Below are 17430 nucleotides of genomic sequence, written 5' to 3'. Positions count from 1 at the left end.
CCAAAAATGTAAAAATCATTAAAAACGAGGCTAGAACGGACTTACAATTGAGCTTGGAAGCTTGGAAACCCTAGCCATGGAGTCTCCCTTGGTATACACGTCCATGGTGAAGAATATGAGCAAAATTGGCTTTTAATTTTGTATTTTAATTCATTTTACCCCTAAATGACGAAAATGCCTTTACTACTAAACTTTCCAAAAATTCCATTCATGTCCAATATTTGTCCATAAACTTTTAAATTGGTCAGATTTCTATTTAAGATCTCCTAATTAATATTTCAAAGAAATTTCATACTAGAAACTTCTAGAATGCAAGTTTTGCAACTTATTCAATTTAGTCCCTAACTTCAAATTAAGCACTTTATGCATAGAATTTCTTCACGAAAATTTCACACAATCATGCAATCATATCATAGACCTCAAAATAATCATAAAATAATTATTTCTATCTCGAATTTTTGGTCACGAAACCACTATTCCGATTAGGCCCTAATTCGGGATATTACACACTATCTCTGTTGTTTAGGTTCAAGGAAGTTCTGCAAGGACGATTGAATATTAGTTTTATCATCGACAGGTTTTATAGCATTATCTTGAGTCTTAGAGGTTTTTACTGAGTGTCGTGCTTAGAGTGTTACTGCGTCGTCACCTGCACGAAGTGTTAGCTCTCTTGTGCCTACATTAATAATGGTTCTAACAGTTGCAAAAAATGGTCATCCTAAAATTAAAGGTATCTCGTTATCCTTATCCATATCTAAGACAACGAAGTCTACTGGGTAAATAATTTTATCAATTTTAACGAGAACGTCTTCAATAATACCCTTAGAAAATCTAACTGTTTTGTTAGCCAATTGTATGCTCATCCTAGTCTGTTTGGGTTTACCGAGACCTAGTTGTTTAAACATTTTATACGGCATAACATTAATACTTGCCCCTAGATCAGCTAAAGCATTATTCACAGATAGACTACCAATTAAACAAGGAATTGTAAAACTCCCTAGATCTTTCAATTTATTAGGTAGCTCATTCTTTAGAATAGCTGAGCAGACTGCATTGAGTTCCACAATAGATGTAGTGTCTAATTGCCTTTTATTGCTCAGAAGTTCCTTTAAGAATTTTGCTAAGTTGGGCATCTGCGAAAGAACTTCAATCAAGGGTAAGCTAATATGTAATTTCTTTAAGAGTTTGACAAACTTACCAAATTGTTCTTCTATTCTGTCTTTCATCATCGCTTTAGGATATGGCACACGAGGTTCATGATTCGTACTTACCTGTTTGGGATCATTATTGTTTACCTCTTCTCATCCTTTGTTCATCGTGTTGTCTTGTTGTAATTCTGGTTCAGGTGCAAGGAATCCTTCCTTATCTTGATTGCTAATTGTATTGAGGTGTTCCCTCGGATTAGGTTCAGTATTACTTGGTAGGCTACCTTGTGGTCGTTCGGAGATTAGTTTGGACAGCTGGCCTATCTGAGTTTCAAGTCCTTAGATCGATGCTTGTTGATTCTTAAGTGTTGTCTCGGTATTTTGGAAACGGGTTTCTGACACCGAGATGAATTTAGAAAGAATCTCTTCAAGGTTTGGTTTCTTCTCTTGTTGATAAGATGGCTATTGAAAACCTTGAGGATTTTGTGGCTTTTGATTCCCTTGACCACCCTAAGAGAAATTTGGATGGTTCCTCCAACCTGCATTATAAGTATTACTGTATGGGTTATTTTGAGATCTAAAGTTATTTTTACCCATATAGTTGACTTGTTCCTCTTCGGTTGTGGGATTGAAGGATTGATATTTTGTATGCACACCTCTTCCGCTTGAGTCACACCTCATTATTGGATGTACCTGCGTAAAACCAAGTAAACCGTCAATCTTTTTATTGAGAAGTTTTACTTGATTAGAGAGCATGGTGACTGAATCGATGTTATAGACGCCGGTTATTTTTGTTGGCTTTATCCTCATAACCTGCCACTGATAGTTGTTTAGGGACATCTCCTCTATGAATTCATAGGCATCTTTCGGTGTTTTAAAGTTGATGGTCCCACCAGCAGCTGCGTCAATCATTTGTCTTGTCAAGGGATTCACATCATTGTAGAACATTTGAACTTGCAACCAAAGCAGTAACCCATGGTGAGGGCACCTTCTCAGTAAGTCCTTGTATCTCTCCCATGCATCGTAAAGTGTTTCTAAATCTATCTGCACAAAAGAAGAGATATTATTACGCAATTTAGCCGTTTTAGCCAGTGAAAAATATTTTAGTAAAAATTTCCCAGGCATTTGTTCCCAAGTAGTGATAAACCCTCATGGTAACGAGTTCAACCACTGTTTAGCTTTGTTTCTCAGTGAAAAGGGAAATAACCGAAGACGAATGACATCATCAGAAATGCCATTGATTTAAATGTATTGCAAAATTCAAGAAAACTAGACATGTGCGTGTTGGGATCCTCATCCTACAAACCATCAAACTGAACAAACTACTGTATCATCTGAATTGTGTTAGGTTTTAGTTCGAAATTATTCACAGCAATAGCAGGTCAAACTATACTAGACTCAATTCCTGTTAAAGAAGGCTTAGCATAATCATACATAGTACGTGGAGCAGGATTTTGATTAGCTGCAATTGCAGGAGGCAGCTGATCGCCTGGGTTTTCAGCGATCTCGTGGGTTGGGGTTTGAGTATCGTCTTCTCGCTCGTTTTCCGTGTATCTTAAACTACGCCTTATTTCTCTTTGATTTCTACGAACTATGTGATCGATTTCTTTGTTAAAAAGTAATGGTCCTGATTGGTTTTTTCAAGTCATAAACTATAAAAACCTGCCAAGAGAGAGAAAAAGTAAATTAATAAATAATAAAATAAAATAAAATTGCAAGAAAAATAAATGGCTAAAGTAATAAAAATTTAGTGTTCCTAATATTTCAGTTCCCCGGCAACGGCGCCAAAAACTTGATCGCGTGATTCGTAACAAGTATTAAATATTTATAATGAAGATCAAACCTAGACTAACTATTATCATGACGAAAAGGCAAGCGCACCATCGAACAATAGTATAGTAATGGCAAGACCGGGATATCGTACCCAAGGGAACCAAAAGTACTAGTAATAACTATCTTTTTATTATCTAGCCTAAGAATAAAAGGGTTTATTTCAATTAACTAATTGTTTAAACTAATTAACTGATTTAATTAAAGCAAAGAGAAAATTTGGAAAAAGACTTGAAGAAAAGCAATTGATAAAATTTGGAAAAAGACTTGAAGAAAAGCAATTGATAAAGACGACACCCAAGGTGGAATCCACCTAGATTTCACTTGTTATCTGACTCTGAACCGGACGATTTATTCACTTGACTTGATCCTTGAGACTCCCTAACCTATGTTATTATCCCTTTCGAGACTAATAACGTCTAACCCTCAGTTGAATTAATCAAAATTTCTTTCTTAATTAAAACCCCTAGGGAAGCAGTAAATCACTCTATGGACTCCCATATTAGGTTTCACCCTAATCCAACAAAATCTCGTAACCCTATTTCTAGGCGTTCGATCAACTCTGCTTAATTATGCCAAATCTACTCCTAGGCAGGGTCTATTCCTCCTCTGCATAATCACATCAAATCATGAATTAATACCCAGAATATTAACTCAAGCATTAAGAACACATAATTAAGAACAAATCAAGTATTTATCATACAGTTCAAATAATAATAACAAGATCCATCGTAGGTTTTATCCCTCTTAGGTATCTAAGGGATTTAGTTCATAGTAAAATAAGAGTACATCTCAAAAGTATGAAAATAACAAAACATAAAGAAATCTCTAAAACCCCTGAAGGAATTCTGAGAGAGATCTTCAGTCTTAGAGTAGCTCCGGCTTTTGAGATGGATCGTCTGGCTTCCTTCAAGTAATTCCCTACGTGTGGTTCTGTATTCCAGAAAAGTTCTGGAAAGAGCGGCCTCCTCCTAGGTCAAACTTAGGGTGTTTATATAGGCTTTGGATTGGCTTGCTTCCTCCCTAAGTACCCTTTTCTGTGTAAAATACAACTCTTTGAAAAAGAGACACGCCTGTGTGCCACGACCATGTGACGTGATTACCAGGCCGTGTTTGATCTGTTGAATTGCACACGACTGTGTAGGCTCAATGGCCAGGCCGTGTGAATCGTGAAAACCTTAGTCAACACCCTCGAAGGACACAGGCGTGTGAGATGCCCGTGTGGCAAGGCTTAGGCCGTGTCATCTTCTCGATTTGGTCTGTTTTGTCCCTTTTAGATCGTTTTTGGCTCCTTTCAACTCTTGGTGCTCTCTTGAGTACAAAACATGAAATAACCGGATTAAGAGCACCAAAATTCACAAATCTAGTAATAAACATCCTTAAATATGCTAAGTATTTGGGGTATAGATATGTATAATTTGGCGTTTATCAGTAATCCTTAGGTTTAGGCAGGTCGGTGCTGCAAGGGACTCGAAGGTGGCCACACAACCACACATGCTTCCATATTTGCCTTTTTATTTATAAGAAATTTAATTTGGGTATTTTTTTTTTTGTAATAAGGCCTCTTTAAATTTTTAACTTTTAATTTGGGATTTTATTTATTTTGATTCATATTTGATAGTAGTAGGATGCTGATTTTCAAAAGATAAATGTTTTTCAAAACACCACGTTTACGCAACATATTTTAAAACCTTTCGCAACAAATAGTGTTTTAAAGTATAATAACAGTCTAATATGATTAACATTTTGCTAAAACGACTTGAGTTTTAACAATGAACGAGATATCATAAATTTTTGTTAAGATCACAAAGAGGTTTTCATATAGAACGAGTTTTCCAATGAAACTATGTTTTTCCAAAAACACTTCAATGTGACATCGCCAGATTCGGCCATAACTATTAGGCTGGGTTTGGAGTGTTACATTTAGTGGTATTAGAGCTACGTTATAAAACTCAACTGTGAATTTGGGTTTCTTGTAAAACATAGAATTTCGAAAAAGGAATGATTCCAAATGATTTGAAATACTTGGAAACATTTTACTGAATATGTGGTATACCAAGTCTCCGACGTCGATTCTGTAAGTCCTCTGAAACTTCTATTTGTTGAAATTGAAATTCTGAGACTACTATAGGTAGTAGTCTATACTAAAATACTCTGTTTAGGGTAAACTAAAACTATAGTAAAACTGCGTTCTGCGAAAATAAACTCTTAAATACTGATACTGTTTTCCATAAGATATCTATTAATAAACACTAGAATTGTAAACGGATGCATAAAATTGTTAAAACAGATAATTCGTAAATTGATAATGAGCACCAGAGGTACTCGTGGAAGGGGTACAAAAGGTCATGGAGGTGCTCGGGCTAGGTCTTCGCTGTCGGGCCACATGCCTAACATTGAAGCTAAAGAGGCACCAAATTTACCTGTGACTGAGACTGGGTCTCACAATCGAGTGACGAGGGATGAGTATTGTCCCAAGCCATGTTAAGAATTCGAAAAAGGGTCGTTGGGCCCAATACTGGTACTGTGGGCAGTGGGTCTGTTACAGAATGACTTCGGTCTAATGGGGCTGAGATTTTTATGAGGTACTGCTGGAGTTGCCCCTAATTTGGCTGAATATTGGATTGAGGCCACAGAGAAGATCATGGACGACCTCGACTGTACCCCGAGAAGAAACTAAAAGGTGCAGTGTCATTATTACGAGACGAAGCCTATCAGTGGTGGCTTACAATTAAAGAGGGTACTCAGCCCGACCGGTTGACCTGGGAATTTTTCAAGACTGCATTCCAAGGAAAATATGTGGGTGCTAGTTTTGTGGATGCCCGGAGGAGAGAGTTTCTAAATTTGACTTAGGAGGATAAATTAGTAATTGAATATGAGGCTGAATTTTTTCATCTTATCAGCTATACGCGAGGCATAGTGGCGACCGAGTACAAGGGATGTGTTCGGTTCGATGACGGCCTTAGAGATAGTCTACGGGTTTTGATAGCTCCACAGAGGGAGCGAGATTTTGCTGCATTAGTGGATAAAGTGATGATCGCCGAGGAAGTGAAGCGCGCTGAGCATCAGAACCGTGAAAAGGAATAAGGTAGGAACAAGAGGGATTTGGAGCCTTCAAGTTCATTTCTGAAGCCTAAGAAAAAGGTAAGAGTTGATGGGCCAGTCAGAGTTGGGGTCCCTGTTGCTGTTACTAGACCACAACCCTGTGCGGATTGTGGAAGACGCCATTAGGGCGAGTGCTGGAAAAAGATTGGGACATGTTTGAGGTGTGGATCATTGGAGCACCCTATCAGAGATTGTCCACGGAGGCCCGAGTAGATGCAAGCTACAAGTCGGGGTTCTGTTCAGCTATCGAGAGGTGTTCAGCAGCCACTGAGAGGTCGTGGGTAGGCCAGAGGTGGAAATGGTATGGGCCGTGGTCGTGGAGCACCAGACAGAGGTTCTGGTCATACTAAGGCGAGGCAGCCAACTCTGGTTTATGCTGTACATCACCGAGTGGATGGAGACGCCCCAGATGTTATTACGGATACGTTATTTATCCATAATGTACCTTATAATGCACTGATTGATGTTAGGTCTACACATTCTTATATAACATGCACTGTGTTTGAGACTTTGGGTATAATAGTTGAAACCAATGCGAGTGAGGTTATTGTGTTGAGTCCATTAAGGCAGTCAGTGAAGGTAAATAAATTGTTCAGAGATGTACCTTTAGAGGTTCAAGGAACCATCTTTTTGGCAGATTTAATGGAACCCCCTTTTAGAGAATTCGACTCAATACTAGGCATGGATTGGCTGGTTGAGCATCAAATGAATTTGAATTGTGCTACAAACGGGTGGTACTGAAAACTATGGAGGGTGATGAGGTAGTGGTAATTGGGGAGCATCAGAATTATTTGTCAAATGTGATTTCTGCACTAAGGGCCGGGAAGTTGGTTCGTAAGGGTTGTGAGGCATATCTAGCATAAATCGGTGTTTCTAATTCTGAGGTTTTATCTGTTAAAGATATTAGAATAGTTAAGGACTTTTTGAATGTTTTTCCCAATGAGCTACCTAGGTTACCTCCAAATCGTGAAGTTGAGTTTGGGATTAAGCTCCTACCAGGGACAGCTCCAATGTCCGTTGCCCCTTATAGAATGGCACCAAAAGAGCTTATGGAGTTGAAAGCTCAGATTCAAGAGTTATTTGATCGAGGATTCATCCGCCCTAGTATGTTTATGTGGGGAGCACCAGTTTTATTTGTGAAAAAGAAGGATGGATCCATACATATGTGTATCGATTATCGGTAATTGAATAAATTGACTATTAAAAATAAGTACCCCCTACCAAGGATTGATGATCTCTTTGACCAGTTTCGAGGAGCCTCAGTCTTTTTAAAGATTGGTCTCCAATCGGTGTACCACCAATTAATGGTGCAAGAGACTGATGTTTATAAGACAACATTTAGGACTCTATATGGTTATTACGAGTTCCTAGTGATGCCATTTGGACTAACGAATGCACCAGAAATTTTTATGGATCTGATGAACCGAGTGTTATAGCCCTATCTAGATCGGTTCGTAGTGGTTTTTATAGATGACATCTTAGTGTATTCGAGAACTGAGTATGAACACGATGCACATCTCCGAGTTGTTCTGCAGATTCTGAGGGAGAAATAATTATACGCTAAGTTCAACAAGTGTGAATTCTGGTTACAAGAGGTAACATTTCTTGGTCATGTGGTATCTGCTGAAGGGATTAAGGTTGATCCTCAGAAAATTGAAGCTATTTTGGATTGGAAGCCACCTAAGACGGTATCTGAGGTTCGTAGTTTCTGGGACTGATAGGATATTATAGACGGTTTGTTGAAGGTTTTCATTAATTGCTGCACCTTTGACTAAGTTGTTGCGTAAGGGTGTGTCATTTAACTGGACTGATGCTCAGCAAGAAAATTTTGAGAAACTTAAGAAAGTTCTGACTAAGGCCCCTATCTTGATACAGCCAGAGTCTGGGAAAGAGTTTATTGTCTACAGTGATGCATCACACGTTGGTTTGGGATGTGTGTTGATGCAAGAGGGTAAGGTGGTGGCATATGCATCTCGCCAGCTTAAGACTCATGAAGCAAATTATCTAACGCATGACTTGGAATTGGCCGCTGTGGTATTCGCACTGAAAATTTGGAAGCATTACCTGTACGATAAGAAGTGTATCATTTACACGGATTACAAGAGCCTCAAGTACCTCCTCACTTAGAAAGAGCTAAATCTTAGGCAGCATAGATGGATTGAGCTGCTTAAAGACTACGACTGTACGATCGAATACCATCCTGGAAAGACCAATGTGGTGGTTGACGCACTGAGCCATAGGGCTATGACGGATCTGAGGGCGATGTTTGCTTGTTTCAACTTATTTGATGATGGTAGTCTGTTGGTCGAACTTCAGGTTAAACCGACATGGATTGAGCAAATTAAAGGTAAACAATTGGTGGATGAGTCACTGGGTCCTCGATTTTGACAGATTGAGAGTGGGGAAACTTTTAATTTTGGACTGAATAGCGAAGAGGTATTGTGTTTCCATGGAAGAGTCTGCATACCAAGGGATACTAATTTAAGGCAGTCTATACTGTGAGAGGCACATAGTAGTCTTTATGCTATACATTCTGACGGGAATAAAATGTATCGAGACCTTCATGAGTTATATTGGTGGTCAAGTCTTAAGCGTGAAGTTACCGACTTTGTGAGTAAATATCTAACTTGCCAGCAAGTTAAGGCTGAACATTAGTTACCTTTAGGGTTACTTCAGCCAGTCAAAATTCCACATTGGAAGTAGGAGAGAGTAACTATGGAATTCGTTAGTGGGCTGCCCCTAATGCCTATTAAGAAGGATTCAGTATGGGTCATCATGGATTGATTAACCAAATCTGCCCATTTCATACCAGTTCGTACTGATTACTTATTGTAGAAGCTGGCTAAATTGTATGTGGCGGAGATAGTGAGACTGCATAAGGTACCGATTTTCATAATATCTGATAGGGATCCTCGCTTCACATCTCGATTTTGGAAGAAGCTACATGAAGCACTAGGTACAAGTTTGGACTTCAGTACTGCGTTCCATCCTCAGACAGATGGTCAGTCTAAGAGGGTGATTCAGATACTGGAGGACATGTTAAGGAGTTGTGTGATTGATTTCCGATGCAGTTGGGAGGACTACTTATCGTTAGCAGAGTTTGCATATAACAATAGCTATCAATCTAGCATATAAATGGCACCTTACAAGGCATTATATGGTTGTAGGTGTCGAACGCCTTTGTGTTGGACTAAGTTAGGCAAGCGGCATGTTCTGGGTCCTGAATTGGTTTATGATATCGAAGCTAAAGTTAGACTAATTTGAGATCTATTGAAGGCAGCATCAGATAGACATAAGTCGTATACAGATCTGAAACGTAGGGAGATTGAGTATTCTGTGGGGGACTTAGTATTTCTTAAGGTCTCGCCATGGAAGAAGATACTGAGATTTGGGCGAAAGGGCAAGTTGAGCCCTAGGTTCATTGGGCCTTACCGCATACTGAAACGTGTGGGACCAGTTTCCTATTTGCTAAAGTTACCTCCGGAGTTGGATCAAATTCAGGATGTGTTCCACGTCTCTATGTTGAGGTGCTACCGCTCTGATCCCACGCATGTTATCTCGACTAAGGAGATTAAGGTTAGACTAGATCTGACTTTTGAGTAGAAGCCAGTTCAAATTCTAGAATATGATGTAAAAGTGTTAAGGAAGAAGTTTATCCCACTGGTTAAGGTACTTTGGCGTAATCACATCTCAAAGGAAGCCATGTGGGAAACTGAAGAGGTGATGCAACAACAATACCCTCATTTATTTTGACCTGGTAAATTTCAAGGCCAAAATTTTCTTTTAGGGGGTAGAGTTGTAACGCCCCAAATTATAAGTAATTATTTTTGTATGTTGTGTTGCATAAATGCATGCTTGCTTCAGTGATTAAGTATCTTGAGAAGTGTTGAAAAAGTCCTGAGTTCAAGCCTTGGCTTGTACTAAATTTTGTTTTTCCATGAATAAACCCTGTCTCTAGTTAGTAGGCTTCTTAAATAAATATGGATAAAACATGACAAAAAAAGGGCCTATTGGTCTAAGGGTAAGTGGCGTGTGGAGTGTTCTTTGAGATCTGAGGTTCGAGGCTTGGCGATGCAAAAGGAGTGTTTTATTTTGCGGTGAGTATATGGGAGTGCCCTAGGTTGACCAAAATTCTAAGGAGTTTGAAGAGAGTTCAAATTAGTTGGTGGAGAGATTAGAAGAGAGGTTAAGGAGATTAGTTGGTGGAGAGATTAGAGGAGAGGTTTAAGGAGTGGATTATGGGATTTAGTGGACAATTGGAGAGATTTTAGGAGAAAATCATGGGGAATAGAGGGGAAGGAAGTGTTGTGCCAAGTTGGGACTTTGGGGACTCAAGGAAATCAGTTTTGGGGGAAATAATTAGGCTTTGGGGTTGCTATACTCATTCCCTTTTTCGATTTCTACCAAATGGTTCTCTTTTGCTTCTTTGCACTTCCTTGTTGAGGGCGAATATTGCTTGACCATTAGGGTATTTTTCTACACTTTACGATTTTGTGCTCTCTTTTCTACCATTTTCCTCTTGTTAACTGACTTCTTTTCCTTTTCTTTCTGAATTGGTCTCCCCTTCTTGAACCGAATGCTTCTAACTCATTTTCCCCTCTCAACACTTTCGGTTTTGAAAAGTTACTCTCTTGGTTTCCTTGTTCTTTTTGTGACCTTCTTGATCAATTATTCCACCTTCTCCCTCCCACAATTGGTTGTTATCCTTAGACCGATTACCTTGTCTTCTCTCCCCTTCATTTCTTTTCTCTGCTCTTTCTCAATTCCTTCCCTTTTCACTTGGTACATTGGCCGAATATTGATTGATAAGTCCCTATTTTTCTTCTCCACTTTCGGCTTTTCTCTTATTTTTCTCGTATTATCAATTCTCATCTTCTCTCTCTCATTTATGGTGCTCTTTTGGTTTTAGAACTTCTCGAGGAGTGAAAGAGTTTACAAATGTTCAGAAGCGTTCAAAACCTTTCTCTCGTCACTTGATTAAGGGTAGCTTGACCCTTATTTATCACCTGTTGAACTTTGGTGCATGACTTGTGTTATAAGGTGTTGGGCCATTACCTTATTTTTCCTATATTTGGTTTTGTGTTTACAATAAGCCTGTATATGTTAATTCAAGCCATGTGTTTATGCAATCATCATTAATGGACTTTGCTGGTAATGCAACTTTTCAACAAAGAGGGTGTAATCAACCTTCATCAACGGTTTAAGCGGGCTAAACCACACTCTTTCAATCAAGGCAAGTATCAAACATTATTTTGGGTTAAGTGTGTAAAAGAGGGTAATTAACCCTATTGTCAAGCGACTAATGGAAATCCTTGTATGAATGTAGGTTTTGGTCCTCATGGGTTTTTAGCACTTTTCGCAAACAAGGTGTGTAAAACACTACCCCTATTCGTAAATCGACAAGAGCCAGAAAATGTGACCATTGACACTACACGGGCATGCACTCGCTCGTATCGTAACCCGAATGCGTAAACATGGGCGTTTGATCGTAGAGGCCACCATGAGCAATTTCGTGGGCTTAGGCCGTTTTGGGACACGTTGGGCCGAATGGGCTGTGTGGGCCCCACGAACTTGTAGACCCTACACAGGTAAACCACACGAACGTGTGGAAAATATTGAGCCAGGCTGTGTAGTCCACACGGCCAAGGCCATTTTTGGGCTTTGTGGGCCACACGGGCGTGTGTGCTCGCATTATGGGCCTTAGGCCCATAACACTGTTTAACGATTAAGGTTGCACGGGTCGGCTGAGACGACTGTGGACCAACTGTTGGGTGGGTAAGTATACCTAGACCCCAAAGTGATAAATGACTGTTATGCCTCCATGAGGTAAAATGACTATTATGCCCTTATGAGATGTATGACTGTAATCAAGCATGTCATTTTATATATATTGCATACATGTATGATATTATGATACGATGCATTACATATTGCATGGGGATGGGTTATATTGATTGGAGGAAGTTTACTGTACTGGCAGTTCTGCTGCAAACACTGTTTAGTGCTGCAACCGGTGCTAATTTTAGAGTGTAGGAATGGGTAGGTTGATTTTATCCTCATATGAAGTGTAGGGCTGGACGGAGTGGAGTGTAGAGGCTGGTTGGGTAGGATTTCTGATTGCATATCTGTACTGTTATTGTCACTGAAATAGGCTAAGGCCCGCACTGATACTGATACTGTAATAGGCTTAGGCCCTAACTAAAACTGAACTATTACTGAAACGGGCTCAGGCCCAGACTGTATTTATCTATTGTATGACTGACTGTTTGTTCATTAAGGGATTACACACTGAGTTTTCATAAACTCACCCTTCTGTTTATCTGTACGGGTAATCCCCAAGTTTAGGCAGGTCGGTGCTGCAAGGGACTTGAAAGTGGCCACACAACCGCACATGCTTCCATATTTGCCTTTTTATTTATAAGAAGTTTAATTTGGGTATTTGTTTTTGTAATAAGGCCTCTTTACATTTTTAACTTTTAATTTGGGATTTTATTTATTTTGATTCATATCTGATAGTAGTAGGACGCGGATTTTCAAAAGATAAATGCTTTTCAAAACACCACGTTTACGCAACATATTTTAAAAGCTTCCGCAACAAACAGTGTTTTAAAGTGTAATAACAATCTAATATGATTAATATTTTGCTAAAACGACTTGAGTTTTAACAATGAACAAGATATCCTAAATTTTCGTTAAGATCACAAAGAGGTTTTAATATAGAACGGGTTTTTCAATGAAATTATATTTTTCAAAAAACACTTCAATGTGACATCGCCAGATTCGTCCATAATGTCTAGGCCGGGTTTGGGGTGTTACAGTATAGGTACTTGGCATGAGGTTATCGATACATTTAAACTTCGAACCTAAATAAGAAAAACAAGGGAATGTGGTATCAATACCCATACTTTGGGTATTGATACCTTCTGATACCTTCCCTAAGGGTATTGATACCTCAAGCTAAAATCACGAAAGATGAGTTGTTTTTTGTTACCTAGGCTTAAGTCTTGTTACATTCCATACCCTGTTTAAATCGAAAAAGATAGATTAGCTTTGATTGTATTCGAATAAAATATTGTTTGTAGAGATACTAATTATGTTTCCGGACATCGAGGTAGCATCGCTTGAATAAACCATTACAGTCTAGGTTGGACGTGTTACAAAAAATGAAAGTAATAGCATAACATATGCTTCATACTATTTATGCATTATTCGACTAATATATGTAACAGAAGAATTGAACTCTGCTTCAAAGTTGCATGAGACTCATAAGATCAAGTAGAATATTAAATTAGCATACGTATGATCTTGGATTATTTCTTGAAGTTTCACTTCAATGCTAGATATCATAGAATGTTTACTGATGATCATGTATAATTTGATCTAGCAAGACATATATAGAGAACAATTGAATTGGAATTTAGAGATTTGAGGAAAAGGAAAAACTATTTTAATTTCACATTTGATTGTATTCATTGATTACCAATTGTGTTTTTTATTGTGAGCAAAACATGTGAACATAAAAGTTTATTATATTATTGAAATAAAAGAGATAATGAGAAACACAAAATGTGACTAAATGAATCTAGGATGCTACATATTTACAAGCTACCATACAGTTTTCTAAGGTAATAAAATATTTTGGTCACACGAATTATTTCCTACTATGAACCTCGTAGAGAGAAGAGAAAACAAGAAAAAAAAGTTTTTTAACATAATCACAAGAATATTGTGTCCTACATAAGCAGGAGATATTAGTTTTGGTACCCATAATGGCCAAGCCCAATGGAACTACTACAGACAATTTTTTAATGCAACAACCGGAACCAACTTTTAGATATACAAGGCCACTTTGGCGTTTAAATTTTTTTTTGTCTTAGTACTTAATTTTTTTCATTTTACTTAAAAAAATCACCTACATCCAATAAAAATGTGCAATGTGTTACATTTTTATTGGAATTTTTTTATTTTTAAAGAATAAAAATTAAGGTAAAAAATAATTAAAAATTTAGATACCAAAATAATAAAAATAATTATAGCTCCTAACCCAAAAATATAAACTATTCCCATGGTAAAAAAAAAAATCTGGGATATTGTTCTTTCTTTGATTCGAGAATTACAAGGAAAATAGTGTTGTGACAAATTGAAGATTTTTCAAGTCCAGCTTGCTCTCGCTCATTAATTCATACCGATAATTTTCATAGATCCATTAAATCTGCTGCTTTATACAATTCCACAAAATTTATATCAACCAAACTTTTTAGGTACAAATTTACAGGGTGAATCAAGGTTGATATCGAAAACAAAAATCCCGGGATTCTATATTGGTCCGATGGTGTCGAGACAAATTGGCTCCAAAAAATTCGATAAGTAAAGTAATACGGGATTTTAGAACAAGGGATGAATTAATTCAGGTCCACAAAAGAATTTGACGGTTTGAATAGCTGAAGGAGTGATTTTATAAAATGGTAGTACACTCATGTTGCAATCTGCAACTGAATGATAATCACTATAGATCAAATTTCAGACTCAATGCGATAAGATATCATCTGACAAAAAAGGACCATATCTTTTACAAAAAAAACAAAAAAACAAAAAACTCTATTGCTCAATGGAGAGGCGACTGGAAAACAGGTCCAGAAATATTTGAAAGAACTGACATATATATGTTAATACAATAGGGTTTAAGTGTGCAAATAAATTTTGTTGTGCAGGAGCTTGTCAATTTCTCTTATTTTCACGGACAATCCCTTCATTACCTGCTAACATCAAGTACTTGTCTCTCCTAGTAAAGGTAGTACACTCAAATCCCAGTGCATCAGCCAGCTTTCTCTGAATATAATTTGCCACTTCAAAGCTAGATCTGCCACCGGCACATGTAAACTCTGGGGGCACCTTTCCAAGGATTTGAACATGGTAGCTAGGTCTAGGGTTCATCAGGAAGAAAATGGGATCCAACCATTTCAACCCACTTGCAGTTGTTCCATAAAACATACTTACATGAGCGTTCATAGCTACTGGAACTATCTCATCAGCTAGTTCAGCAAACAATGAGCTAAACCTTAACAAATAAGGCTCTCTGCATGTAGTTCCCTCAGGACACACCACTAAATCACCTTCACTCAGCAACTTTTGCATGGTTTCTCCATCTTGCTTCCGGTCCCTGGTTAACCTAACTGTCTTGATGGGAGCTATTATTTCAGACATTTTGCTCAAGCTGTAGGTCACGGCTGTCAAAGGCTTGCACAATGCTGTGCTAAGGAAAACTGGGTCTAAAAGAGTTCGATGGGTACAGACATATAGAACACCTTTTTTCTGTTCTAAATTGGATGAAGGAAAGCAGCCTTGGAAAGTTAGCTGAACTCCACTCAGAGAACCCCAGAAAATAGCTAACCTGTAAGGCAGGCAGATACCAACCAGAATCCTAAATATAGCGAGAACTATCCCAAATGGAAGCCACAAGAACATGCAGAGTGTTGCAAAAGGTGTTGGCAAGAAAGCTAGTCTCCCATCATGAAATATAAGTGGCTTCGGGTACTTGTCCCTTGGCATCAAACAACTTTGATTGTTTCTACCATCTTCCTTGTGCACCACATAGGCTTCCTGTCCCATCCACAAAAATTGAATTAATGACCAAAAATTCCTCACTAAACAAGTTTTTCTTCCAAAGGACTTAAGGTTAGTTAATTATGTCTCCTAACATCATTTTAAAAGTATTAATTGGTTTACGACTTTATTAAATTATTTTTAATGCATTAGATGAAGATATCATATATAGTAGTCTAAAAAAAAAGCCATCAATGAACTCATTAGGAAAACTCTGAAAACAAGGGTATTCAGGTGGGTAGTCTCTGTACAAGGTAGATCTAGTGTGCAATAACAGGTTGCCCAAACTTGACCATTATTTATTTTTCTTTTTATACTTAAATAATAGGTAGAACTAAAAAGAATACCTTGCAAAGGGAGATAAAGTGATGGTCATGGAGGCTTGAACTTCCGAGGCCAACATCTGGCTTTTTATCACCAAAGTATGCCTTTAGAGCTTTGTGCTTTACCAGCAAACCGGAGCTGGATAACAAGCCTGTGAATCGGTTCCCAACAGTGTGCAATTCAGTGCCTGCAACATCATCGACGGCCATGTATTCTTTGAGAAATCCTTCCACCATAACTCTAGGTATACTTGTAAATACAACCCTTGAACTTGTTTTAGACCAAACTTCATAAGCTTGGAGATTAAGGTTCTCAAGATAAAACTTTGGCAAAACAGCCCTGCCAACGCTCTCAATGTCCTTCTTCCTAAGCCCACAGAAGGATATAAAAATCATTACCCTCAATTTGAGCTCATAGTCCAAAACCCACAAAAAGGAGCACGATAAAAGCAACAGAAAGGCTCTCAAAATGCCTCCAGCTTCAAAAGCAACTAGCATGAAGTAAGGGAAAAAGGTTTCTGCTCTTAATAAGACTCCATGAATATCACAAACCAGTGTTTGAGAGCTTCTAATATTGTTGCCTACATCACAGTGGGAAGCACTAGGGAACAAAGAAGCAGCTTGCTGCTGTGATGACGACCTAGGAGTTTGGTTCCTTAGAAAGAAACCATAGTTTCTCACCTTCCTGGCGGCTCTATAACATGAGTTAGCCAGCAGCTGGTACAAGACCCAGTCAGCTAGCTTCAAAAATACCACAGGAAAAACCATGGCTTTCCTGCTTCAGTAGCCAGTGATATAAATAGCTGAGAGAAAGAGATGGGTAAAGAAATACCACAGGAAAACAAAGGTTTTGCCTAGAAGGGGAAGAAAATATAGGAAGGGTTTGTGTGCAGAAGTAAAAGAAAAACAGATAGTATTTATAGGAGAGAGAGGCATACAGTGTATGGAGGAGGTAAAGGTTGACCAAGGTGCATTTGGTTAGCCACACAGCTAGCATTGATTGCACAATCAATCTTCTCCTGCTATTTCTGCTTCCTTTTAGCCCTCTTAAAAAAATATAGATTTGTTCCGGTGAACTTTTTATTAAGTTGCATGAACATGCTTCTAGTTCTGCATGAGCGGCTGCATTATTTTAATTATTTGGCTAAATAGTTAGGTCAGATTCTTGGTGACCGCCTTCTAATTAGTCTCCGGGGTTTTTTGTTTGAAATTTTATATTGGAAAGTGTGCTTATAAGTCGAGCATGCACATTGAAAACTGGACAACTTGAGTGGATTTTAAAATTTCAAATCCACAGTCTTTCCTCCACATGAACCAATCCCATGTTAGATGACCAGTATCATATCTGATCGATTGACTTTCTTCAAAACTATTTTCAAGATTGTTTAAAGGTCATACTTTTACTTTATTAAAAAATTAAATCC

At 38.2% G+C, this 17430-nt stretch overlaps 2 protein-coding genes and 1 non-coding gene across 3 annotated transcripts; 2 read left to right on the top strand and 1 right to left on the bottom strand.

Annotated features, from left to right (window-relative positions):
- The first annotated feature begins 2115 nt into the window (after positions 1-2115).
- LOC128286105 (small nucleolar RNA R71) lies at positions 2116-2222 on the top strand. Its single transcript, XR_008276650.1, has one exon. It is a non-coding gene; the product is annotated as a small nucleolar RNA R71 (small nucleolar RNA).
- A 4161-nt stretch (positions 2223-6383) lies between these two features.
- On the top strand, positions 6384-6821 carry LOC108465754 (uncharacterized). Its single transcript, XM_017766139.1, has one exon. The coding sequence runs from the start codon at positions 6384-6386 to the stop codon at positions 6819-6821; it is 438 nt and encodes a 145-aa protein (XP_017621628.1).
- A 7461-nt stretch (positions 6822-14282) lies between these two features.
- On the bottom strand, positions 14283-17109 carry LOC108458355 (glycerol-3-phosphate acyltransferase 1). The gene is made up of 2 exons (XM_017757715.2): positions 16031-17109; positions 14283-15680 (listed from the first exon to the last, which is right to left on the bottom strand). The coding sequence occupies exons 1-2, from the start codon at positions 16772-16774 to the stop codon at positions 14799-14801; spliced, it is 1626 nt and encodes a 541-aa protein (XP_017613204.1). The 5' UTR covers positions 16775-17109; the 3' UTR covers positions 14283-14798.
- Positions 17110-17430: the final 321 nt, after the last annotated feature.

The sequence above is a fragment of the Gossypium arboreum genome, chromosome 12, assembly GCF_025698485.1.
Source record: "Gossypium arboreum isolate Shixiya-1 chromosome 12, ASM2569848v2, whole genome shotgun sequence".
In the NCBI taxonomy this organism is placed as follows: domain Eukaryota; kingdom Viridiplantae; phylum Streptophyta; class Magnoliopsida; order Malvales; family Malvaceae; genus Gossypium; species Gossypium arboreum.
The sequence above is the reverse complement of the archived record's forward strand: the minus strand, read 5'-3'. Positions and strand labels throughout refer to the sequence as shown.

Coding starts and splice junctions, on each gene's coding strand:
- LOC108465754 (XM_017766139.1), top strand. CDS start 6,384: ATGGGCCGTGGTCGTGGAGCACCAGACAGAGGTTCTGGTCATACTAAG.
- LOC108458355 (XM_017757715.2), bottom strand. CDS start 16,774: ATGGTTTTTCCTGTGGTATTTTTGAAGCTAGCTGACTGGGTCTTGTAC. Junction 15,681..16,030: donor ACTTTATCTCCCTTTGCAAG/GTATTCTTTTTA, acceptor TGGATGGGACAG/GAAGCCTATGTGGTGCACAA.